At 43.2% G+C, this 25,369-nt stretch overlaps 1 protein-coding gene across 6 annotated transcripts in view; it reads left to right on the top strand.

Moving 5' to 3' along the window:
* Nucleotides 1–15,251, top strand: part of eya1 (EYA transcriptional coactivator and phosphatase 1) — a gene marked incomplete at its 5' end in the record, with an annotated part of 39,449 nt that extends 24,198 nt beyond the window's left edge. For all 6 annotated transcript variants that reach the window (XM_083936627.1, XM_083936626.1, XM_083936624.1 and 3 more), the window contains 6 exons: nt 8,894–8,952; nt 9,050–9,210; nt 9,437–9,551; nt 9,866–9,987; nt 10,818–10,918; nt 13,036–15,251. In XM_083936627.1, coding sequence (XP_083792753.1) covers nt 8,894–8,952; nt 9,050–9,210; nt 9,437–9,551; nt 9,866–9,987; nt 10,818–10,918; nt 13,036–13,116 — 639 coding nt within the window. In that variant the 3' untranslated portion in view covers nt 13,117–15,251. The remainder of the gene's footprint in view (nt 1–8,893; nt 8,953–9,049; nt 9,211–9,436; nt 9,552–9,865; nt 9,988–10,817; nt 10,919–13,035) is intronic.
* Nucleotides 15,252–25,369: the final 10,118 nt, after the last annotated feature.

Genomic DNA, 25,369 nt, shown 5'->3' with positions numbered 1-25,369 from the left:
CCCCTCCCACGCCACTTTGCCCCCTTGATCCATGTACAGTCAGTGTAAAATCTGCCCCTGGGACAGAGGAATAGAGGAATCAAGGGCAATGAGGTGTGTATGTGGGTGTGTGTGGTGGGATGTCTTCACTCTGGGGAAAGGTGAAAGACCAGAGGGTCAGGGATGCTTATAGGCTCAGACTCTATGTACAGAAAAGTGTGTCACATTTGTCCATACCTACACACACACACACACACACACACATATATATATATATATATATATATATATATATATATATATACACACACACACACACAAACTTATACTGAAATGAAGTGCATCCACTCTTTCCAGCTCAAGATGTCAAACCCAGCTAACGATGAGTGCTCATCACATTTTAGAAATAAACAAAGCAATTGATCTCAATGTTATTTTTCCCTTAACACTAGCTTTATCCAATTCTCTGTCTACGATTTTTGTCCCTGCCTTTTCCTCTCAGTCTCTTTCTCTCGGTGAATCTGATCCCAATGACCCAGAGCTTTTCCTCAGTGTCCTGCTTTTCCTCAGTGTCCTGCTTTATGCTGACCTCACAGTTGAGGAAATGTTTTGTTTGATACTTAAGTGTGAAGAGATCTGTGGCCATTCTGCCAAGTCTCATTACTCACCACCACCATGTTCAGCTGTGTTACATGAAGCAAACCCAAGAAGGAGGAAAAAACGGGGGAGAGAAAGACGGAGAAGGAAAATGTTCATACTCTCCCAGACAGACGGGTGACTGAGATTCCAAACGCAGTCGTCGTGATCAAAGTTAATTGGCTGCAATTGGCTGGTTAAATATTTCCTTATGCCCTGGCCATGTAGAATCCATTGTAGCTGCACTTTATTTAATAGATGTGCCCCAATCATTTGAAAAAATGGCAGTTTGTGACAACGCTTAAATGTGGTTTTGCTCAACATCTGTCCTGTGTTGTGATTTCTTTTCATGTGTGATGAAACTGTTCACAGAAGAATTGGCAGCTCAGACTGCTTATAAAATTATTTTGAAATGCAGCGTATATTTCTTCTGCTCTATCTCCATAACGAAATTATTAGATTTTGTTTTGACACTTTAAAGCTTTAGATTTTTTTTACGGCTAAAACTAGAGTAGTATTATGACTCAAATAGCAATGTGTGGTTTGCTGCAAGAATGCTTTTTAGAACACCCAATGTAAAGACCTCTCTGCAGACGCTGCAATGTCATTAACAACCATACCAGAGGAGCAGTGACATTCTCTTGAAGGCATATTGATCTCTCCTCTTATACTGAGCTGGGCCAGTCTGAGTGTTAAGTGCCAGTTCTCAGCAATGCCTAACCAGTTGTGTTTCCTCTCTGCTGATTTACAGTCCTCCATCTCAGATAGAGCTAAATAGAGTCCAACTATAAATACCGCAGCCAGCAGCAGTTATGTATTTAAGCATGTGCAGAAATGCATATGGTCCATCTAATTTAGTCTAAGCCATAAAGGGAGACCCCAGAGGCTGTGCAGAAACACAGGTGCAGAGTTAGTGGCCTAACTGTGTGTGTGTGTCTGTGTGTGTGTGTGTGTGTGTGTGTGTGTGTGTGTGTGTGTGTGTGTGTGTAGTTCATCTACGTCTTAGCACTGTTGTCCTGCCACCCTCTCCACAAGAGCATTAAATGTGTCCTCACAACTTCACTATATGTGCAGTCCCAGATCGTTATGCTTGAATTAAAATGTTCCTTTTCAAGGTAAATTAATCTGTTTAAAATGCACAGGAGTTGTTTACGTGTAACTAAAGATTACAATTAAGCATAATATTGTGCGCACGGCCAACACTCTAATCATGTGTATTATATGTTCAAGTGTGTGCATGTGAGAGTGTGTGTGAATGGAGGCTGGGCGGCGTTGATAGAGCTGGTGAGTGATGATTCAGAGGAAAGTCATAAAAAGAAAGAGGGCATGCCGAAGGGGTCAACAGGGATCAGTTTCCCCCTTAAGTTTCTCTCTCCCTCTTTCTCTTCAAATTTTTTTTTCTGTTTTTTTTTTTTAATTCACTCTTAGATTGCATTGAAGGTGCATCCCAGAAATACAGCGCCCCCTCAAAAGACTTCCCCTCCCAACCCACACGCACAAATCTCTCTATCGATCACAAACCATTTGCTGGACGGGCGTAGTGTTGTATTAACAGCACAGTCTCTTTTTATCATCAAAATTGCTCTCACTGAAGGAAATATTAGGAAAGTAATTTGAGGCAATATGATCCTTATTGATGGGCTTTCCACTGTATTCATTTTCCTTTGTTGTATTTCAGTAGCTATAGAGATGAAGAAAAAAATCAATGTTAAATATGAATCGAAACTTTACATATAGAAATATATATTTTTGTAATTTGTTAATTAACAGCAACATTCTAATGGAAAGGTCCTATCAATCATCATTAAGTGAATAATAACTTTTTAATATATTTCACTTAATGATTTCATAGATTTGGTGCTCATATATTGTATTTTTGAAATAATACATTTGTGTCACACTAGCATTGGGTGTGAGGTTGAATGTGGAGTTAATTGATAGTCTGAAGAGATGTATATAATGAAGCCTACTGAGGCTGAGCTTACTGGGAAGACTGACAGATCTGCTGTGACTCAGGGAGGGAGTTTACTGTAGGTGTGCTGCCGTAACTTAAACACTAACGCAGAGCACTATGTGGGAACCAGGGGCCTCTCTCGCTGGCCGAGCCCCCTGTGTTCCCCTCTCAGTGGGGTACGGGGGCTGCCGTCTCCCCCTTCCCCGGGTGAGAAAACAACCCTCTCTGTCTGGAGGATAAAGGGCATGGGGGCAAATCACTCACAGAGAGAGAGGAGGAGGAGAGGTCTCCAAAGGTGGGAACATTTTAAATTAGTCCACTGATGCCCCCATGCTGTGTGCAACCCTCTCTCACACATATACGCACATGTACTCTAAACATGTTGTGCTGCAAACTCTTAACACACACATACATACTGTACAAATACTCATTTAAAGTACACACTCTCACTCTCAAACTCTCATACTTTCACATACACACACACACACAACTCCGGAGCAACCCGGTGACACTGTGAGCTGACTGCCTTTTATAGCTCCCAGCCTGCAGTCACAGGGTTGAAACCTTCTCTGTCACTCTTACCCAGGGGCTGCCTGTTAATGAGAGATGCTGTGAAACGCATGGTTACCTATTCCTAGTGGCTGAAATGGCCCTCCAGAGCCTCTTAGTGTAGAGCCATTCTGTTGGTTTTATGTCCCTCAGTAGAGAGTCAGATCCTGTACTCACCATTCCATATGATTGGTAGCTTTACAGTGTTTTCCTTGATAGTATATTTTTAAGATTGTATTCCCAGTAAGGAGGAATATAATGCTAACTGTGCTTTTCATTGAGTCATGAAATCAAGTCACTGAGTCGATCGGCTACCAATTAACACTAGCTATGTGGCACAGATTTATATTTATATTTCAATAGCACTATCACAACAAATAAAACTGAACAACCCATCAAGAGCTGCACCAGTGAAAACTATAAAACCAGGGAGTAGGAGTTCGCTGACACCAAATTATAACTGTGAACTAAAAAAAGGCCATTTTCATACAAAGTATATTTTGTCAGACTTGATCTTAAGGTCTGTACACCCTGATGTGGGTATTTCCTCATGTGCCTGGCCACTGATGCAGCAGTTCTGTCATTCTCTTCGACATAACTCCATCACGACTTGAGGCGGGGCCACTGATGTGTTTTGGATAGACTACTGAGAGAAAGTGGATGTTTCAAAAGCCACCCTCTCAGTATTTGCTCCACAGAGCTCCACCTCACCCCCACCCATAACCCACTATCCTAACAAGGCCAATTCATGCACCAATGGGGGTTGAGGGTTCATGGAAAATATACTGTCTGGTGAGAAATGATAATATGTAAGAATAGATTTCTTGTCCTGAATTAAAGAGAGGGAGACACAGCACCTGCTGAGTATGGTCTGTGGAGGAGGAGAGCAGAAACTTGCATAGATTTGTCTGTACAACAGGCTACTTAGCATGAATAAACTGTTTCACAATTGGATACGGTTGTTGCAAAGGGAAAATGCTGAAACGACTGAGATTTGATATTGCATTTAATGTCGCTCTCCTTGAGGTGTGGTTTGGATGTGCAACGCCAAAAATAGGAAATAATGAGAAGCAGCTCATCCATCACATAACTAATTCATACTTTTTCACTGCCTACCTGTGGGGTGATTCTTTTTTCTAGTTTTTCCAGTCAGCAGCGCGTTACAGACCACTTTGTTAAAATTCAGTGTGTTCCTGAGAAAGACTCACTTATCCTCCCCCCGGATCCCTTCTCCTGATCGTGTGAATTTCTGTAAAACCAGCATATACCTGTGCTTTGTTTGGCGCGGCTGTTTGAATTCCGTGGCTGTTCAAGCACAGATTGTGGATTGGAATGAAGTGGGTTCGAAGAACTCTCCCTTTGTTACCCACATCCTGTGTTTGACCCCCAGGTAATCACGGCCCCCTTGCAAACCCCCTCCCAGACAGAGTTGCCTGTGGTGGGAACGGAGAAGGAAGTTACTGGGGGTCACAGACCGTGGGGGGGATGACAGCCACTGCCAGTGGAGTGGCGGTATTGAGAACCTGCGAACCATGGATGAGCCTTTTTCACATGGCATTAGCCTGTAGGGTCACAAGGAATGCTGTGATGACGGCTGTTATCGCTCACACTGTGGTTTTGACCACCCACCCCCACCCAAACAACTCACCTGAGAGAGAGGGCGGGGGCGTGTGGGGCAGCTCCAATAAGGAACATTAAGTGTACATTGTCTATATGGCAGCAGGGCAGCTTGTATCCAATAAGTGGACATTGTCTATATTGCAGTGACCTAGACCTTCATGGGAAAAACAGGTCTAAGAGTTAGTTTAGATAGCATGGTCCTTTCTGCGTTTTGGTAGCATTGCATTGCTGACTTTCCCCCGTCTTTCTTCTCCCTGCCTCTGACTGTTGCAGTCACCACTCTGAGCTCTTTCCAGGGCTACAGGAAGACTCAGGCCGTCATCGCTGATTGCTTAATGACAGATGCCAAGGGAACAAAGAGGGCTCTGATAACTTCCTCCACGGTGAAGAGTTTTTCAGCCCAGTAGTGGAAAGACAGAGAGACAGGGAAAGGAAGAGAGAGTGAATGATGTTAGAGATGGAAGCATCCCGAAGAAGAGGCATCCTGTCTTCAATTGTTGTGCGTTTCTTGGCGTCTCTCCCATACAGATAAAGACTGTTTGGTAGCTCAGATAAAAGGAAAGAATGTCGCTGATGAATTTAACAGAAAGACATAGTGTTTGCATAAGGAGTAATTGCGATGGCTTCTGGTGGAGGGTCTTCACTCCTGAGTACAGTAGGAACATCTGGTGTGAGTTAGCGGTGATTGTAGGTTTTAGAGAGACCACTGTTTGCTTGGTGAGGGTAGAATAGGGGGGATTCGACGGAAAAGACTCAATAGGTTCTAAGAAATTCCCTGACTGCCCCTCAATGTGCCACCATCTTGAAGCCCTGCCATTTTATTGTTAGTTTTATACAAACAATAATAACACTGTTATTTTTTCTTTTAAGCTTTCCAGTGAGTCAGTGACAGTAACTCGAAGTGCTTATGATATATTTGTATTAAATCCTGCATGCATATAAATGAGCTACTTTATAAAAAATATCTAAATTTATCCTTTTTGAGCAACATTATTTAGTTCCTTTCTATATACTTAAAATGCATTTTTCAGGTCTGTTCTTTTTATTTGGCATTTTATGATCCATCCATCCAAAAATGCTGGAATGCCATTGAGTCCGTCAGTTAGTAAAACTGGCCACCCCATAGTGGTTCTTTCCATCCTATCCACTTTGACTATACGACTGTACTTAACTCACTTGAACCTGCACCATCCATGACTCTGTGGTGTTTACGAGGCCTTCAGAAGTGCCTCCTAATGAGTATGTGTAAGGGTTACTGTACGACATTACCCACAGCCACCGCCTCTATTAGCTTTCCCAGTCCTCCCAGGAAGCCAGTGCAGAGGTTTACGCCAGCCCCAGCTGGGAACAGTAATTGTTGGAGTCTGCGCATTCTTCCAACAACCCCCTCCATTTTATATACAGAGCACACACACACACACACACACACACACACACACACACACACACACACACGAACAGAGACAAACTTCTATCTGGAGGTCTCAGTTCAGCTGTTAATTAAGCGTTATAATATCTACGGGGGGGAAAAACTATGTAAACACACAGAAACAAAGAAATGGACATTATTTTTCTTGGCTGTTTAAATTTATAACACGTTACTTTTGTCGGGGTTTGATGAGTTTGTTAGCTTTGACGATTTGGTAAAAGTCCATGAAGAATCATTCATAATCATGCAGCAATTATAATGGCTGCAGTGAGGGGCCTAATTACTGAGACATATTTATGTGCTTCGGGTCACATTGGAGCTCTGGCACCTAAAGTAGGCCCATAATTAACATGCTGAGTAGTATTGTTCTCACATAGCTGGCTGTCAGAATCTGAAAGAAACACATTACAGGGGAAGAACAAACATGGGGAACTATTGTCATCAAACAAGGCACCAGGAGACAGCATGCAATTAGGCAATGATATACCAAACGAGTGCTTTGCAGTTGGCTGATTGTGTCTGATTCATCAGCAGGTGATTACTGGATAATAGAAGCATTCCAGTCACTTGCACCAGAATGGGAGGTTTTTGAAAGAAGGCTTTATGAGGTGCTTAACCCAGAGTGCTGTTTTTGTTTTCCTAAACAAACAGACATGCCTCTTCTACTAAAGGAATAAAGCACACCATTACTTCTGCTTTGGGTTCTGTTCTGAGAAAAAAATTGGGGATAATTTGCGAACATAAATTATCTGTTGGGAGTAGATCCTCAAGCTGGGACAAATTGCTGCTTTCTTCAACTATTAAAGATCTGCTGGTAAGTGTCTGGAAACAGATTAGGCCAACAGTGTAGAGAGCCCCTGCTTGCTCCCCATCTCCAATTGGCAGTCCATCTTCTGGAACGCGGGGCTCAGAGCTTACTCCATGTGAGGTCACTTTGGACCCTCACCCCCAGCCTTTAACCGCTTCTCTCCTCCATCTCCACCTCTCTACCCTTCCACCCCCTTATCTGGGTGCCGGAGCCCCGGAGAGGAGGGGAAAGGGGTCACAGGGTCAAAGTCTTTTCCTCTTTGGATCTTGGGGCTTGCTGGGAGAGGCTTGGCGAGAGAATGGCTGCATTAGAGCAGGGGTTGGGGGTCAAGATTTTAATTCTGTTAAAGAACAGCTGGTTTGAGTTTCTCCTCACGTCGCTCTCCCCTCCCTTTCCCCACAAATCCAGGGAGATGAAAAATTTGTTCAGAGGGGAACCAGTAAAATAAAAAAGGTTTACAGTCCAAAGCCCTTACCCTTACCCTGCTCTAGCATTAGAGTGGAATGCAATAACGTCAGCATTTGGCCTTGGTTAGATTGACTTAAAACAAGGAAGTCCTTTCTGTGTTTTGGTGTCTTAACAGCCGGATGAAACTTAATTAAAAAGCTTAAAAAATCTGGAGGGATTTTTCATACTTGAGACCTGAAGAATTCTCTCCCTCAAGTTTCAATTTCCATGAGAAATTATTTTTTCTCACATAACTTTAAACAGGTGAGACTAACCTTTTGGCAGCTACACAACCAATTTAAAACTTGTAGCTTTCCAAAGAAATTCTTTAAACTACTTCATAGAGATATCAAATACGCTCTCTTGTTATTCATTCTAGATTAGGGCTTACTAAAACAAATTGAGAGTTTGACATCACATTCATTTTAAAAAGCCTTTTGCTCTTAACAAGGCCATTGCTCTTCTCTTGTTGGCTAAATTGCTAGCCAAGTTTTAGCAAAAAGAAGCTTTGCTAGTTTCACTATGCCCTGCCTGATGTAAAATGTGTTGATCTGAATGCCAAGGCAGGACTCCCTCACATTTCAAGCTGACTAAGGGGGGCGGAGAGAGGGGAGAAAGGGGGAGGCACTAGAGCTCTCCTATAAATGGAAAACTAATAACAGATTTTTAGTCCGCTTTCTCCTGCACTCTTTTGCCGGCCGGCTGGCTGACTGGCCCTGGGGCTGTGTTGGTGTGTGGCGCAGCAGCAATCAGAGGTCATAATTTCATTGGCGGTTAGCATCAGGTTCAATTTTTCTAGTAGGTTACATTCACCAGAAAGTCTGGATTGTGTTACTGTGTACCAGCGGAATCAGTGCAGAGCTGCAGAATCCCTCTACCTTTCCAAGAAGAACCAGGCACCCCCCAAAGGGGAAGAGAAGTGCGCACAGATGTTTAGAGATGCACACGTTCACAATCCACAGACACATACACACGCACAGACTATTAGTGCCAAGGCTCTTTCTACATTCAGCTAGCCTACATACATCCTTCTACTTTATATATTTATATATATATATATATATATACTCACAGATGTAGCTGTTCAAATGCTAACCTGGGGAGTGTTTATAGTTGCTGGATTGAGACTAAATTGGTTATGTCTCTGTGTGTGCGCATATCTTGAGACCCCTCTAGTGGTAGCAGTCCATTCTGACTGATGAGGTTAGTTTTTTGTTTGGACAGAGCTAGTGAGGGCACAAGGGAAGAAAAATGTGGCGAGCGCATTCAAAAAGATGTAAAAAGAAAGTCAAGGCGAATGGGATTAAGGCTGAGGTGCCCAGCCAAAGCACAAATTCCTGGATAAATTTGTTGCTCCTAGTGAAAAATGACCCAGAACATGTGGTTAGGGCCATTCCAAAGAAAGAAAAAGTATTTCTTAAAGAGTGGTTCAATACTACTTTACTCAAAGTGTATGTTTTGTGTATTCCAGGAATGTGATCAGGTACATATTGACGATGTGTCCTCCGATGACAACGGCCAGGATCTGAGGTACGACAATTTCATTCTTAATCGAACAATCAAAATAAACCATGCCATTTGCTTTGCCTCCTGTACCAAACACATTGTTTCTTTGTTTTTATCTCAGCACGTATAACTTCGGCGCTGACGGTTTCCACGCAGCAGCAACCAGTGCCAATCTATGTCTGGCCACTGGCGTGCGGGGAGGCGTGGACTGGATGAGAAAACTGGCCTTCCGCTACAGACGAGTAAAAGAAATCTACACCACCTACAAAAATAACGTAGGAGGTAATCCCCAACAAGCAGCGCTGCCCTGTACAGATCTGTCGAGTAGAAATGAGTTTGCAGATGTACGTGCCCTCATTTGTGTGGGCGTTTCTGTGAGTGTCTGCGCTTGTTCACGTGTGTGTTCTAAAAGCACACATGCAACACCACTTGGTCAGGGTAAATTTTGAAAATTTCAGTGGTATTCGGATGGCTGGTCCAACCCAAACAATGTTACCCTGCGTTTCAGGTCTGCTGGGCCCAGCCAAAAGGGAAGCCTGGTTGCAATTGCGAGCAGAAATTGAAGCCTTGACGGACTCCTGGTTAACACTGGCACTGAAAGCACTAACATTAATCCACTCAAGGTAGGACTCCAGTGAGGAAAATTGTACCCAGTCCCATACCGCACATACATAAACTCACATGTGGTGTAAATAAGTCAACTCCATGTTCCCCAAGCTATTAAAGAATATGCCAACGCTCTTCTGGATGAGCCTTTGTCTTCTGATTTTAAAAAGTGTGCTAAAAGATTTGACTTTAAAAAGGAAGCTGAGATTCAATCCTTCATTGCATGACATGATATGCTTTATTTTCTGCACACTGTTTTCTTTTGTCCTCCCTCTGAGAGCTTTATAATGATGTCATCTCTTTGCTGTCCTCCCCTGTCTCTCCACTGCAGGTCAAACTGTGTGAATATCCTGGTGACCACCACGCAGCTCATCCCTGCCCTGGCTAAGGTTCTGCTCTACGGCTTGGGGATAGTCTTTCCTATCGAGAATATTTATAGCGCAACTAAAATAGGTAAATGTGTGATTTGAATCTTCAGTTGTTTTGTTCACTGTCTCTTTGAATGCTTATTATTTTAGCCCGGCGAGAGTAAAAATAAGATAGTTAAGACACACATGCTACCTAAGTGACGGGACAGAGGCGTGGATGGGGTGGGAGATTCAGTCACCGGAGAAGGTTGATGTTCTTCTATGAAGGAATAGGCCTAATCAGCCTGGGATTATTTTCCTGGAGCTGGGCCTGCACTGGGCCTCCCCAGGCCTCTCTTGTTCAGTCTCTGCATATGAAACCACTTCTGTACATTTATGTCATTCCACAGCAACAAGACCCCCCTCTCTCTCTCTTTTCTTCCTCCACTTTCTCCAATCTCCCCCCTTTTTCCTCCACTCCTTCCCCTTCTTAACTGTTTCAAATGCAAAATAAACATCAAGCTTCACTCCCGCACCATTTTCAGGCCCGTCAGCGCAGAGTGTAGCTCAGGGTTTTCTCATAGTGTTAAGCGCACTGCTCCTCCTAACCAGACCCTGCAGCATGCAAGAGTGATTTTAACTGATTTAAGTCCATTTGTCCCATGGTTGAGGAGCAGAAGGGCAGAGTTAATGCTTTTCAGATTGTCTTAATCTGAGGCCCTGATCTTATCATATCTCCTCGCTGAGCTCAAAGTGTTTACACACTGCCCTATTTTGTACATGTGGTGTTTTTAAAAAAAGAGGCTCTTGTCACCCTGTGCCTTTGAATCAACTTGATGGTGTTTAGTGTGGGTCCCTGTAAGTGTCTGTGCGCCTGTGTATCTGTTTGCATCCACTAAACGCTCCACTAACATCCTGCTGTCGACTCCCCCACAGGGAAGGAGAGCTGCTTTGAGAGAGTAATTCAAAGGTTCGGGAGGAAAGTTGTTTACATTGTTGTCGGAGACGGTGTGGAAGAGGAGCAAGGCTCAAAAAAGGTAAGAAGTCTTGGAGCGATAGATACCGCATACTTTAAACACACTGAAGAGAAAACAATCAGAAATGTACAGAGCTAGGAGAAAAGACGATGTTTAGACTTTCTTTGAGGTCAGGAGTTCATTATGAATGCTTACAGAACACAAAACATACCTGCCATACTTATCCAAAGAAAGGAATCAGCGCTCCAGCTCTCCTCCTCAACAGTCTTACTTTACTTTCATTCGTTTATCCTCTAATAGAGGCGTCCAAGTACAAGAGAGAAAGTCTGTAGTGTGTAATCAGCGCTCTTCCTCCACCGTCTCAGGTTTACAGAGCAGGGGAGGGGAGAGATGGCATAATTACATATTCCTGCTCGGTGCTGTGAGCAGCGTGAATGCTGTGTGTGTAATGCTAGGCAAGCCCTTTCAGGCACGTTTAAGGCACATTGTAAACAGAGCAGGCATAAAGGAGACTTAAATCATTGTTGAAGAGAATATTTACCGCAATGATGAGCCTGCAAGCACAGGACGGATCAAGGGAGCCGACGGTATCTGTTCAGATGAATCTGACATTGCCCTTTTTTTTATGTTACCTGTCGGCTCTTGCGCCACAATTTGTGTATTCAGCGTTTCTGCCAAGGTTGGATGTAAACCAAATGCCGCATGCAAGCCAGACACAGCAAACATATTCATTAACAAATTAATCAGCGGCCCACAAGCATATTTCACTGACAGTTACGGTGAGCCACAGTGTCAGGGCGAAGACACAGAGTTTCCCTTTGAGCTTAGGCTTCTTTTTCACCTGTTCCACGGTAAACAACATGCAGAGGCGTGAGGACAGATGAAGAGCGATTAGGCGGTGATTAGGGGAAGAAGTTGCAACCTTTACCCTGGATAAGTGTTGTAAAGCAATAGCTCTGTGTTATGAGAAGCGAACACGCCCTGGGAACTTGGTCTTGAGGGTTGATTGTGGAAAAAGATGCAAATATTTTCACTCAGGTCTGAGTTGTTGGAGTGTGACATTGATGGAAGGTTTTTTTTTTTTCCTGTCTGAGTGGTGCAAGTCCCACGACATGCCATGCGGTAAAAGGTTTCTGTGTCAACATCAGAGAGGACGTGAAATAACACAACAATTTCACCCGTCAGGAGGCACACATCAGACGTGACACTGTGTGGAACTACAAAAGCAAATGTCTAAAAGTTCTCTCGGCCCTCATTCCTGACCTGAAAGAAAGAAGAAAAAAAACGACAATCGGTGAAACAATTCTGCCTTCAGTTTTTACCGTCGCCTGGGAGAGAAGTCAGAGATAGCATCTCCAGCTTTTAAACTTAAAAGCAGAGACAATTTACAAAACAAAAAGCAAAGAGCTTTTTAAGGGTCAGTGCAGGCTCTCCTAAGCGGAACATATGCCTGGGAGAGGCCATACCTTTTGATAAGGGGAGGGTAATGGGCTCCACACACTGAGGACTCTACCTGACAAGCTCCTTTCATTCTCTGCGACTCAGGTTTCTCCCTCCGTCCTCTGCTTGGGAACAACAGCTCATTTGCACTGTCCCAAACACACACTGGCAGGCAGGAGGTTCATTCAAAAGGCCCTGTGGGGAGTTCATTTCTGTTGAGGTTGAAGACAGCTACTGGATTAGTTTGAAATAAAACTACGTGTTGATGCAGGAGAGAAATTAGTTTGAGGTGCAGATGTACTGTTTGGCTGCATAGACATATGCACAAGGGAGCAAGAGGAGCCGTCTGTTATTGATATGATTGCTTTCCCCGGTGAAGGGACCAGGCTTACTCCATCTATTGAATGCATTGGCTGCAGTGTGAAGAATAAAATGTTCTTATGATTTGAATGATTTCAATATCTATTATTATGTCCTTTATTTTTTCATTATCATACAGTTTTCTAGGGTCACATCTCTAAACAGCTTTTTTTTTTTATATTTGTCCGACCAGAAGAAACACAGAAAGTAAAGAATCTTTAGCCTTTTTGTTTCTGAGAGGATAGATTCAAATCCTGTAGACTACTCATCGATTAATCATGTCCATCAATTTTTTTAGCCCTAAAATGTAATATGTATATATAATGTATATAATATTTTCAGTTTTTCAATAAAAATGTTTTTTATTGTTCCCTCAGCACAACATGCCCTTCTGGAGGATCTCCAGCCATTCAGACCTCATGGCCCTCCACCACGCTCTAGACCTGGAGTACTTGTAGCACTACACCGCCATCGTACACCCTGCTCCGCCTCCGCACACCCCTGCAACCTTTCACCTTCGCCCTCCAGCCCTGTCCCACGCTTGCCGCAGACCCTCCAGCTCAGAAAAGACCCCCCTGTGCTGCCTGGCGTCTGTCTTCCACTACACAGGAAGAAAAGAAGAGGAGAATGGAGAAAAAAAAAGGCTGAGCACACGGTTAATGTGCTGACATATGGTCACACTTCGTCTTAACCCTAAACTTTATTTTTTTTTTTTTCCTCTGGAAGCGAAGGAGAGAGGTGAATTTACGGCGCTGCAGCTGCTTGCCCTGGTTACTGTGAATTGGCTGCTTTCTGAAGCTGTCAAAGTGTTTTACGGCCCCCCGTTTGTGCCGGGACTCTGTCAGGGTTCACACCTGTGAGGAGAGCAGAGCTACTGATGGCCTCGCCCGCCTCGCCTCGCCTAACCTCGCCACAGAACTCAGCTACCATAAACCACAGGCCCACGACTACTGGTGGTGACATTTCTCCATCCTTCTAGCTCTTCACCTCCTATCTCTTGCTTATCTGTCCACCTACTTTTTGGTTTCTCTTCCGTCATGGGACAGACAGACAGACGGACGGACAAAGTGACTGCTCCTCTGTTGACCGTTGGCCTGAGAGTCCTGTGCTTGTTATTTATGAACGGAGACTTTGTGAGTGGCAGCTCTCCACGAGAAGGTACCTCGAAGATAAAAGACTTCTGCCTTCTTACAAAGTACTATTGATTTCCACCACAGCAAGAGGAAGACGTTTATGGAAGAAACAAAAATGAAAAAAAGGGGGTTTTCTAATAATTTAAGAAAATTACAAAAAACTTTATTTACAATGCTGAGACAATCGTGTATAGAGGAAACCTTTTTTGTGTGTGTAAGTTTGTAATCACTGGACTATTCCTTCCTATATTCATTTAGGTACGTGCTCTTGAAAGGTAATAATGCTTTTTCATTGAAGTAAAAAAGAAAAAAAAGAAAAAAAAAAGGCATCCCATCGCACATAAGCTTGTGCGACGCCTGAAAGTGTTGATGTGTTCAAGTTCTGTTCAGTAAACAAATGTGTAGATAATGGGATTTTGTGATAAATCGTTTTGTCAAGACCAAAAGCATGGATGTCAAGTGTCAATGACCTTTCATTTGATTCTGTGACGTTTCTCGTCCTTACAGGAAACTTCAGTCACATCTTTATACAGCATAACAGGTCTCCTCTACTGCAAGTCCTTTTTTAGACTCCTATTTTAAAAAAGGGAAAGAGATGTTTGTTTTTTTAAGTTATTCAGAAAGGTAGCTCACAACTCGTGTCCTTATGGCATTTCACCAGCTTGCAGCCCTGACCCCATATATTTGGAAGCAAACTTAATTGTACTGAGTTTTTTAAGATATGCCGTGGAGGTGAGAAAACTCGCTGCTTCTCGAGAGCCATTTTAACAACAAATTTGAATAAATCACAGTTAAAAAAATAAGGCAGGCTTGAATAGGTTTTATTATCTTTTATACAAGCGCTATAACAACTCTTGTACAGCAAGCGTAATTTTGTATGATGTAGTGTTTTTATTTCGACTTTGAAAAATACATTCTGTGTCCCTCTTTGGAATAGTTGAAAGACGTGAAACCCTTTTCATAACGCTTCTACAACTGTGGACGGGGAAACCGTAACGATCATTGAGAGAAAAGCCACTCACTTGGAGGACATGTGCTATCGACTGTGAATTTCTTAAACAGAAACCCATTCGTGGTGTTTCTGATTTTTCCCTCCTTTGCACATGATCGCTGTCGGCCTTTACATTTCAATTTGGATCCCTCTCTCCCCCCATAGCACACACCCACCCCACCGAACCTCCCATTTCTCAACAACAACTTCTTCCCCTGCGCTCTGGGGGTATCTACGTATTGCTGCTAGATCAAGGTAATGGTAGGTAACTAGAGGAAATGTTTTATAGATTCATACAGCACGCTTTTTTTTATTATGTTGCAATCATAAATGCAAACTGGAAATACTTTACATGGGCCTCATTGTGAAACGCAAAAGATTGTTGTGTCTGCAAAATATGTGTACAGATGTTTTTGACATTATTATTTGATTGTGTTTAAATTAATAAAAACTGATTTGTGAACTGTTACATGTTGCCCTCTGGTTTCTCATTCAAAACTTAATACATCATTTAGAATATTGTGTACGGACCAGTGGGTGCCAAACGCAATGTAACACTTTTCTTTAAAACTACTTTCACTTGTGTGTTAATAATCCTGAAATAACATTACTATCTTTACCCAGTATCCAAAGACTGACCCTGATGTCACAGGCCTCTGCTACTAATCCTACTAGGAAGCAAATAGAAACTGGAGCTGGTGCAAGTCTAGACCAAACAACATCGCACCCTCACATCCTAATGATGTCCTTCAAACTCTACACAATAGCTGATCAAAATAAAATACTAACCAACACGAATAACAGGCTCTTTATATTTTTGTGGTTGCATTTCATTCAATTACTGTTTTTCATAGTTCCTGTGAGACAATGCCAGATTTTCTTGATTGCCTCAACAATGTAAAACATGTATCGTACATTCTTGTGGCTCCTGAAGCAAACCTGATATTTGTAATAGTTCTATCTTTACAGCCTGTGTCTGTCCTCCATGCGTAATTAACCGATATAAAACGCCTCATGTCATAGAGAGCTGAGTTAGTTTAAATAACACATGAAAAATATTTATGAGGCTGATTTTATGAGGTGGTCAAAGCTAAGACAGTCCAGGATGTAACACTAGCCCGGACAGGGAAGAAAGTGTCCGGCCCTCCAAAACCACGTTGGAGAATTAAGCGTGCATGGAATTTTATTTAAAGCCGCACGGCCCATAATATCCAGATCAATTATGTTTTCAGATGGAGTGGGAGCGATGGCCGGTGTGAGGCACGTATGTCTGCCAGTGCTGGACAAAAGCAAGTCGGGCTGCTACCACCGGAATGCGCCGGCACAATGACCCCTAATGTGCTTTTTCCACTTCCGAACAGCTGAAAGACTAAGTAGTGTCTGAGGTCCTGACTGGCTGTCTTTCTAGGAGAGGAGCGCTGCTCTCGCTGCAGCACAGAATAGAGGTCTGTTCTCTTTGATAAGTTTTCCTGATGCTCAGGGACCTGGCAGAAAAACTTAGACGCAACCAGACCAGACATTTTGAGAAAGAAAAAGTGGGTGGTGTGGCATGTCGGCCAGCCGCTCTCTCTGGCTGCTTGTGCAAAACAGAAGGGAATAAAAAAAACAAGAGCTAGATTGCGTCTGTTTGGCTTGTACCTGACTTCTACCAGAACTGTGCTTTTCTGTTAGATTTATCATCCTTTGATGCTGCCGTAGAGCCATTGAACATGCTGTGTGTTTGCTTTTGTTAGATATAGGTGTTCCTGTGCTTTAATCAGACATTACAGTAACCGTGTAATTCTCAAGAGGCCTGATCTTCACTGAACTCCCATCAACCTTCTTGTGGAAATAAAGTGGCCATTACCCAGCAGGTCCTCTGTTGGGCATTCCTCTCCGGGACGTCCCAGCAAAGCGCCCGCCTTCCATAAAACTGTACTGCAATAATAAACAACGCCATTGGTGATTTACGACCTTGCCCAGACAGTGATTTCATGCAGATTTCCATAGAGGGGGCCTCTGACGGTGCATCACAATTGAACTAATATTGTATTACATGCATATCAAACTCCCCCCAAAAAACCTGATCCGCCACATCTCTTTTATGAGCAGGAAGCCTATTAATAGGCCTGTGTTCTCCTCTTGGTGGCTAGTGTGTCTCAAGTTAGGAGATTTTGTCTCTGTAGCAAGCAGATGTCCACAGATTGAGAAAATAAGAAAGAAAGGAGGGGGACACACAAAGCCTCCATCCTTAGCAGAGCTGCGAGGCGTTTCTGCTCAATCTAAGAACCAAACATTTCTTCTTTATTCTTGGTTTTGGCTGATGCTGTTAGTCCGGAGGCAGGATAGACAAACCCGCTGTCACTGATTGCAGCTCTTCATCCCAGTGGTTTTGAGATGAAGAAATGCTTTTTGCTCCTCTCCTCAGAGTGCCAGGCTCAGTTAGCCTTGGCAAGCAGCGAGAGTGACAAACCTGTTGTCATGCTGTGGCGGGTGGTGGTGCTAAACTAGGCCCCTTTGTTTACTGTTTGTTTATTTCTCAGTTACTGGGATTTGACAGGCAGAGTGGGGCAGGAACAGCTGCTAATCAGGAAGCTGCGGATGCCAGGGATCCCAGCCAGGAGTGTCAACTCCAAAGGGGCCAGGCGTCCACAGCTATGCCTGTCCGATACAGACGAGGCATTCCCAAGTGAGACTATCTGTCCCTCTGCGACACGGCTACGCATATATGTTGGAGAGGATTGTGATTGGTCTAAAAATATTTTGTTAAAAGTTTTAATGCAAGTTTTAACACTTGCCAACTCTGCACTTGTTGCTTGTTGTGTGGTTGGTAGAGGTCTCGCACACACATACAAACACACACTGAGGCACCCACAAGATGAGGAAATTGTATTTGCCATATATTTGTATTAGGGTTTTCTGGAATCCAGCATTGCAAATGATGTGTTATTTTGCTATAAGTAGTTGTTTTGACAAAGTCCATGCTGTTTCAATAAAGCATTGCAATACAGTGTCGGCACTGTCTCTCATCGTGCATGTATCTACACTGGCTCGGCAGTAGTTGCATGTTGCATGTTGAAATATAACTCTTCTCTCTGTCATTCATCAGGATGTATTTGTCCTTTTGTGGAGTATTTTCTCTTTTTACAATTTTCTAACAAATTTCCTCAGAAGTTGACGGTGTAACTCCCCGCTGCGTGGACTCACTCGCTGAGCAAATTCAGCAACAAAGAAACACTTTCACATAACCTCTGACCACAGCTCATAACCGCCAAGAGTTCATAGTTTTGCGTTGCCAGGGAGTGATGCTCACCGTCTGCCCGACCGCACCGCCAGCTCCACCTGTGTCTGCGGTCAAACACACACACTCCCTCATATTTACTGGGCCCACAGCACCACTCCATTTGAAGGTGAGTGGCAGAGATTTATATGGCATGCTATGTGTGTGTGTGTGTGTGTGTGTGTGTGTGTGTGTGTGCATGTGTTTGTGTGTGTGTGTGTGACTTCTTAGCTAACTCTGAGCTATGAGCTACCGGGTCCCTGAGGGTTTATTTGGCTGCTGCTGCCCCTTCAGACCTCCCTGTATGCTGTGTGTGTGAGCATGCGCAGCGTGTTTATGTGTGCTCGGAAAGTGTATGCGTGTGTGTTTGCAAGGACCTCCCTCTCGGGTGTTAATTGGCCTGGCTCTCCCAAGTCGGGCCTCGAACCCGGGCCAAGCTGCCTCTCGTGTGGCAGCAGAAAGAGCCTCTCAGTAAGTATTATAAACTCGATGTCATCTGGTTAATAAAACAGCCGAGCGTCCCACCTTGGCTTGTTTTTGCTCGATAAGTCACGGGTTGATGTTATTTTTTCTATGAGTAGAAATGAAGGAAAGGTGAACCCTGTTTAATAGGTAGGCTGTATGGGTCTTTTTCTCCTCTTAGTCCTGCTGCTACTTTAAGTCGTGAAATACTTCAGCAAAGATAATTCATTGAGTTATTTTACACCTATGCCCACATAGTGATGTGTGGAATATTTAACCAGACTCAAGGAACCAATAGCAATCTGAGAGGAAAAAGAGGTTTTCATATTTGTGTCAGCATTTTATGCATTAAGCAAAGGGCTGAAGTATGTGTATGCCCAAAGTGATCTTTTTTCTATATATCTAAAAGGGTCTGTTCATCCGATTACAAAAATTCAATGTGAGGACTGGACTTCTGGAGTGAGCAAGCTGTTGATGGTCAGTAAAACTCTACAAACTCTGAGCCGGCTGCTTGCTTGCTTGCTTGCTTACCAGAATGTCTGTTTTCTATTTCTACATGTATTAAATACTATAGATGGGAAGTGTTGCTGTTGATGCACAGTTAATGACTACTTAATAAGGTGGTAGATTATTAAGTCACTTATTTGCCCAAAACTGTTCTCTTAACCCCTGAGGGACATTTCTACTGCCACCCCCAATGACATCTTTCTTTAGAAAAATTCAATGACAACATCTCTTTCCAAAAGCAGAGCCCTCCGTAACTCTGGATAATCCACAGGACACCCTGTCGACAGCCAATTTCTTTGGTAGAAAGTAGTTCCAGTGGAAAGCGTCCACAAACCTCAGCCTGTGAGTCATGCAGAGTAACCCTGACATGTTGTTGTTGAATCTACCCAAATGAAATTCTTCCATTTACCTTCATTATATTGCGGTGATCCAATAAAGATATTTAAAATCTTGGGCACATATAACTGGAACTATTGGAATATCTAGATACAACTGGGGGTAAGTGAGAAAATCCAATTTTTTTTTTAGTAATTTAGGTAAACAACCGAGAGAGACGTATATCTTGTAAATAAAACAGAGTGACATAGTGCATAGCATTCTTTTATGCCACATTTCTCTCTCTCTCGCTCTGTATCCTCTTCTCAGTCTGTCCTTTTCTCTTGGACCCAAACCGCTCCAGTAGGAATGTTAATGCCTAGTTGGCTCAAATGGTTTCTTTGCTCTGCCTCTGTCTGAGCGACGGACACAGAGGGGATGGAGGGGCGGCACGGGGGCGAGGAGCCACTGGAACAGAAGAAAATATTCTATATCCTGGGTGACTCCGCTCTTCTGGGGGATTACAAAGGGTTTAACTGGCGGATGAAGGGGAGCAAAGTGGTAAGTGACATTTCTGGTCTGGGAATATGGCAATCAGCAGCGTGGAGCCCCGCCAAGTCTCCCGGCCTGGCCAGAAAATGCTAAAAAGGCTTGGGAGAGTGTAAACAAACGGGGTGCTGGCTAGCGATGCAGGAGGGGAAGGGGGGGGGGGGGGGGTCCAGGGGGACAGATCTGTTAACCATCAGTGGCTGCGTTTCATCCTGCCGCCCCTCTCCAAACCCTTCAAGGGAGGCTTTGTGTACCTGCTCCGCAGACAGGAGCTGGGAATTTGGGGAACAGGAAACCAAGCACCCCCCCCCCCCCCCCAATCTCTCCCACACCTCACCCATTCCCCTTCCCCTGTGCCCCCAGCTGCCCCCCAACACACACACACATACACCCCACATTCACCCTCTGCTATGCCCTCTCTGTGCGCCACCCCTGCCCTCCGATCGCTAATACATCCCCCCCTGAATAGACATGCTGTACAGTTGCATGTCGTTGGAAACATACTCACACCCAAAGTGGATAAGGGGACACCAGCTCGTCCCTCTGCTTTCCTCCCTCAGCTGCAGGAGTCATCACTCAGCTCAGGAATGAATATACAAAGATTGTCATGCATAATCCAACAGCCTGCATCCTAGGGGTGGAATCAAACAGGGGGTTGTGGGTATTTAAACCTCAATCCATAATTCATGATTCTCCCTCTAAAGCACAAGCCAAGAGAATCAGAGCATTGACAGAGTTCACTATGTTAATTGTTTCAGTTAGCTCATAAGCTGCTCAGGACTGTCCCACCACACAGCCTACGCCAATTCATATGATCTTTAGCCAACTAGAAGGATATTATTCCTGACAAAAAGCTGCTAGGCCTATTACTGTTACACCATAAAGGTAAGCATGGGAGAGTGAGGTAGAGAAGAGTAATGCACATATGGATCGCAGACAGTGATTGTCTAATCATAGCTTAGCAACCGTTACCCAGACAGTAGTTCTGTTAAGCTTTTGATTTCTGTTCTTTGTGTCAGTGTGCCTGCTACAGTGAGAGAGGTGCTATTATAAAGCTAGCCTATAGACTGTTTCACAGTTGTAAATCTAAATGTATCCCAGTTTAATTCCCTTTGAAGTACAAGGAACCTATAAAAGAAGGAGGGTCATTACAACACTGGTGCCAAGATGGTAGTTTTCTATGATTGACATGAAGCACTTTGTTATCAATAAGTAACCAACCAAACTTTTAATGATAATTAATCATTTCCGGGAGGGCTAACATTATCCAGCTCTATAGGGAGCGTACCTTTTTGGGAAAAAGCGTGGGGAACATAAGGCCCCCTTTTAGGCCGGGGAACATAGGGATGACCGCGGTTTAATCATGTACATGTATCATGCTATAGCAGCAGCCATCTTAGACCAAACAGGGTCTTGAGATGAGCCATATGCAGAGCCAGCATCTGTTTGGAGAACAATAACGAGGAAAAAAACATGCACTACATTTAGATTAAAATAAAACCAACATCACGTGATGTGTTTTCTTTAATAAGCACAGATGTGATGGGTTATAGTGATGCTTGCCATTCCAACCCCATTAACTTCAATAGAACTGGCACCAGTGGAGAATTCTAATGATGTAATGACTCGCCCTTCTTTTAGACGTTCCTTGTTGTAGCGTATGTGAATGACATCAGCTGACAGGAAGTAAACAAGGACCCAGGCTGTTGCATAGCAATGGAAATCCACTGAAAAGGTCTATAGACTGAACCACGTGTCATCTTCTTTATTCTGTGGCACATCAGGTAAATTAGGTCTCCAACCTTACGTTATTGTAAGCATTATAACTTTATTGACTTTATTTTAGATGTAGGCTACATGTGTTTTAAGTAGGCAGTAGGAGGCAGGGGGAGCACTGAAGTCACTCTTGGGGTCCTTGAGTCATTAGCTTTTATCTGTGTCACCTGTGTGGAGAGGTCTGGGAGCTTTTGACCTGGGCTCGACACGCCACAAGGAAGACGCTGGAGGCAAGACATTTTGGAAGACAAAATGACTGAGGGAGAAGCCTTTTTACACACTTTCACTAACTGTCACTGTACTTTTAAACTTAACAACGACATTGAAGAGCAGGCAAGCCCACCGGAGCAATGGACTCACACGCACCCCCAGGTAGGAAAAGGTCTGGCCGCGGGCTCCACTCTCAGGAAATGAACACAAAAAAGACACGAAATTATTTTGCACTGACACTTGCTCTTTTTGCTAACATTTCACTTAACGTGGGTATGCACACATTGACCCAGTTAAAATGGAAACGTTAAAAATTTTAAACATTATTATGAATGTTTTAACTAAGTTAGGCTACTGTTAGCCAGCTAATGGCTAGAGCATGAGTGGCCTGCTGTTGTTTTCTTAGCCTATATGTGAAATCTAATAATCACAAACTACAACCCTGCAAACAACCCATGACACATTCTCATCAAAAACATAACATATTACTAGCTAAATTGCCCCCCCAAAAAAACAAAAAAAATAAAATAGCATCTTTTGCAGGGCTACATTGATTAGTCGAAGCTGAAGGAGTTGGTCCACCACATGTTCGTTAATATGCAGGGTAAGAAGAAATACTCGTCCCTGGCACTGAGTTGACACAGATCATAAAGGCTTCATTGTGAATGCTGACTTGTCTCCCAGTATGCTAAATTAAAAAAATGGGTGTAACCTAATACGGGATGGTAGGGGTGATAAGATCTGGAGTCAGCCCGTGTCCCTGCAGGCCCTTCTCCTCCTCCGCTACACCACAAGGGGAAGGCAGCGCGGTGACAAGAGGTGTTCAGGAAACAGTGAACACCCTGCAGATCAACAGATAATATTTTTCTGGCAAATAAATTCATTCCTGAACCTTAAATTACATTTTCACCTCCCAAAGAAATGTCTGCTCTCCAAGCCTGAGGCAGTGTCTGTCTGACAGAGGAGGGAGGGGGAAAGAGGAAGTGCAAGGTGTTAGCTGACTGCATGTGTGAGTGGATGCATGTTTCTGTATGTGATAAAACAATGCGCGTAGGATTGCAAATGTCAGTCAATATGTGTGTTTCATGTACTGTATCGTGGTGTGTGTGTGTGTGTGTGTGTGTGTAGAGAGTCACTCTGCAGCACCATGACAACAGTGAGGCCGTCTGATCCTCTCTCTCTAATTGTCTGTGACCTCGTAACAGGAGACGCACTCTCGAGGCAGGAGGAGGGCCTTTCACACGGCAATCACTTTTGGATTTGTGCTCCCTGCAACTCCTGAATACCACTGCCAAAAAGGTGTGTATGTGTGTGCGTGCGTGCGTGCGTGCGTGCGTGCGTGTGTGTGTGCGTGCGTGCGTGCGTGTGTGTGTGTGTGTGTGTGTGTGTGTGCGATAGACAGGTGTGGCAGCTTCTTTAAATCCAAACCCCCTGCTGACTGGCAGTGAGGTACAATATAGGCTACATGAGGTGGACAGGTATGTGTGGATTAGACACCTAGGTCACATGATAGGACTTTTGGTGTTCTAAAAAAAGGACTTTATGTACCATAATTATAAAACCTTTGATTATTACAACATAGCGTGTGTTTACATTGGGGTGTTTTTACACGAAATGACCAAACACAACAAAAAAATGACAACAAAATAAAAAACAATATTGAAAAACGTTAACAGATAACTTATTTGACAGTTTATACTAAATTTGTCTCTCTCTGTTGTGAAGACAAAAGACGGGCGGAGGGTAAAACATGGAAAAAATATTGACTCTGCTGTATTATAAATGATTCCAACAGAAAAATCAAAAGAGTCAATCACTCCACAAGGTTCGATGAGCAGGTGAATTCAGGTGAAAGCTGCCATCCCCGGGTCAATACCTTATTAGTGAGTCAGAAATATAATTTAAGTATACAAAGTAATTACATGTAAAGTTTTTACTTTTTGTGCTTAACTTGAAATATATTTAATATTTGTACTTATAAAAATGTTCTTTAACAGAGTTCAACTAGTGTACTAAAATAAATATACTAATTCTGCATAACTTAAAGCGGCATTTGAGTGCACTTATGAAAAGTGTATTGTAAATTACACATAGGTGTACTTTTAAAACTTATTCTAAATTACAAATACATATTATGTAGTGTAGTTATGGAAAGAAGTGTATTGATTTTCATGTCCTTTGTAATGCAACATCAGCATGCTTAATTAAAGTGTACTCAAATTTCCCGTCATTAAAATTGCATATATGTATACTTCCAAAAAGTGCACTTTTAAGAAAGTTACTTTTAAGCTGCATTTGAGTGTACTTTGAAAGAGTTTACTAATATATATATATATATATATATATATATACTGCAAATACCTAAATTGTTAATTTAGTGTGCTTATGGAAAGTATACTTATTTCTCTTATTTCCTCTGCAGGTGTGTTCCAAAGCCCACAAACCATGATTTTCACTGGTTTACTTTGGCACACTAACAGTTTGTAAAAAGCACGCTGCACGTATACTCCTGTAGTACACTTAAGTCACAAAGTAAAGTTACATACTAAAAGTGTACTTGGCTACAGTAAGAAAGGGTCCTTTCACCTAATAAATCTTGCTCATCCACTGCAGCCTCTACGCTAATGGATATTTAGAGGGCTTTTATTTCTTTGACCAGCTCTTATTACATGGTGTGATTACTCTTAAATGTACAACATGTCCACAAAAAAAAAAAAAAATCAGTTTCTTTTCATATTTGTATCTGAAAATGTGCAACCAATCCACTGGCCTGACTGTAGCTGCCTTCTCCTTCTAAGTACAAAGTAAGTAGTAGTGTAATTGATTCTTACATTGTACTTTATATATTCTCCAGAGAATCCACTCACCTCTATCTCTACACTGTCTGTCTATCTGTCTGTCTGTCTGTCTGTCTGTCATGCCCTCCATCTGTCTGCAGAGACCAGGCTATTCTGATGTCTCTGTTTTGTTCCACCATAAAGGGGCCTCAGTAATGGCCCCTGTCACACACAAAGGTATTAAGGCCCAAAGCCTCTCTCTCTCCGACGCCACTGGCAGCTGGGCCAAGGGAATAATTTGATTTGGTATTTTATGCTGGAAAAGAGCCTTTCTTCCCAGGCCACATTTGCGCTTGGCTTCTCCTCAGCTCTGCAGCCCCCCCTGAAAGACTTTACATGACATTAACACATTTCAGAGAGCATTATGGCTTGAAAAGAGATTTGTCTAGACAAAGACATGGTTTATTTGTAGTTAAAGCTTCATTTCCTGCCTGTTCCTTCTCCATGCACTCTCTCCCTGCACCTTTACCCCCTCCTCTCAACCCGCCCCTCCTCCCTGCATGACTCCTGCCGGGCAACACAATGGTTGGCGCCCTGACAGGTAAGAGGATTTCAATTAGTTTACCTCCAAATGGGCCCGGCAAAACGTGATTAATGAAAGCAATTAGTCTCTGTCATGTCTTCAGCACACTCCTGCTAAATCACCGGACTGCTCCTCACTGACGCTAAGAG

This window comes from Echiichthys vipera (assembly GCF_963691815.1).
Source record: "Echiichthys vipera genome assembly, chromosome: 21".
NCBI classification, from domain to species: domain Eukaryota; kingdom Metazoa; phylum Chordata; class Actinopteri; order Perciformes; family Trachinidae; genus Echiichthys; species Echiichthys vipera.
This window is presented reverse-complemented; position numbering and strand designations above follow the sequence as displayed.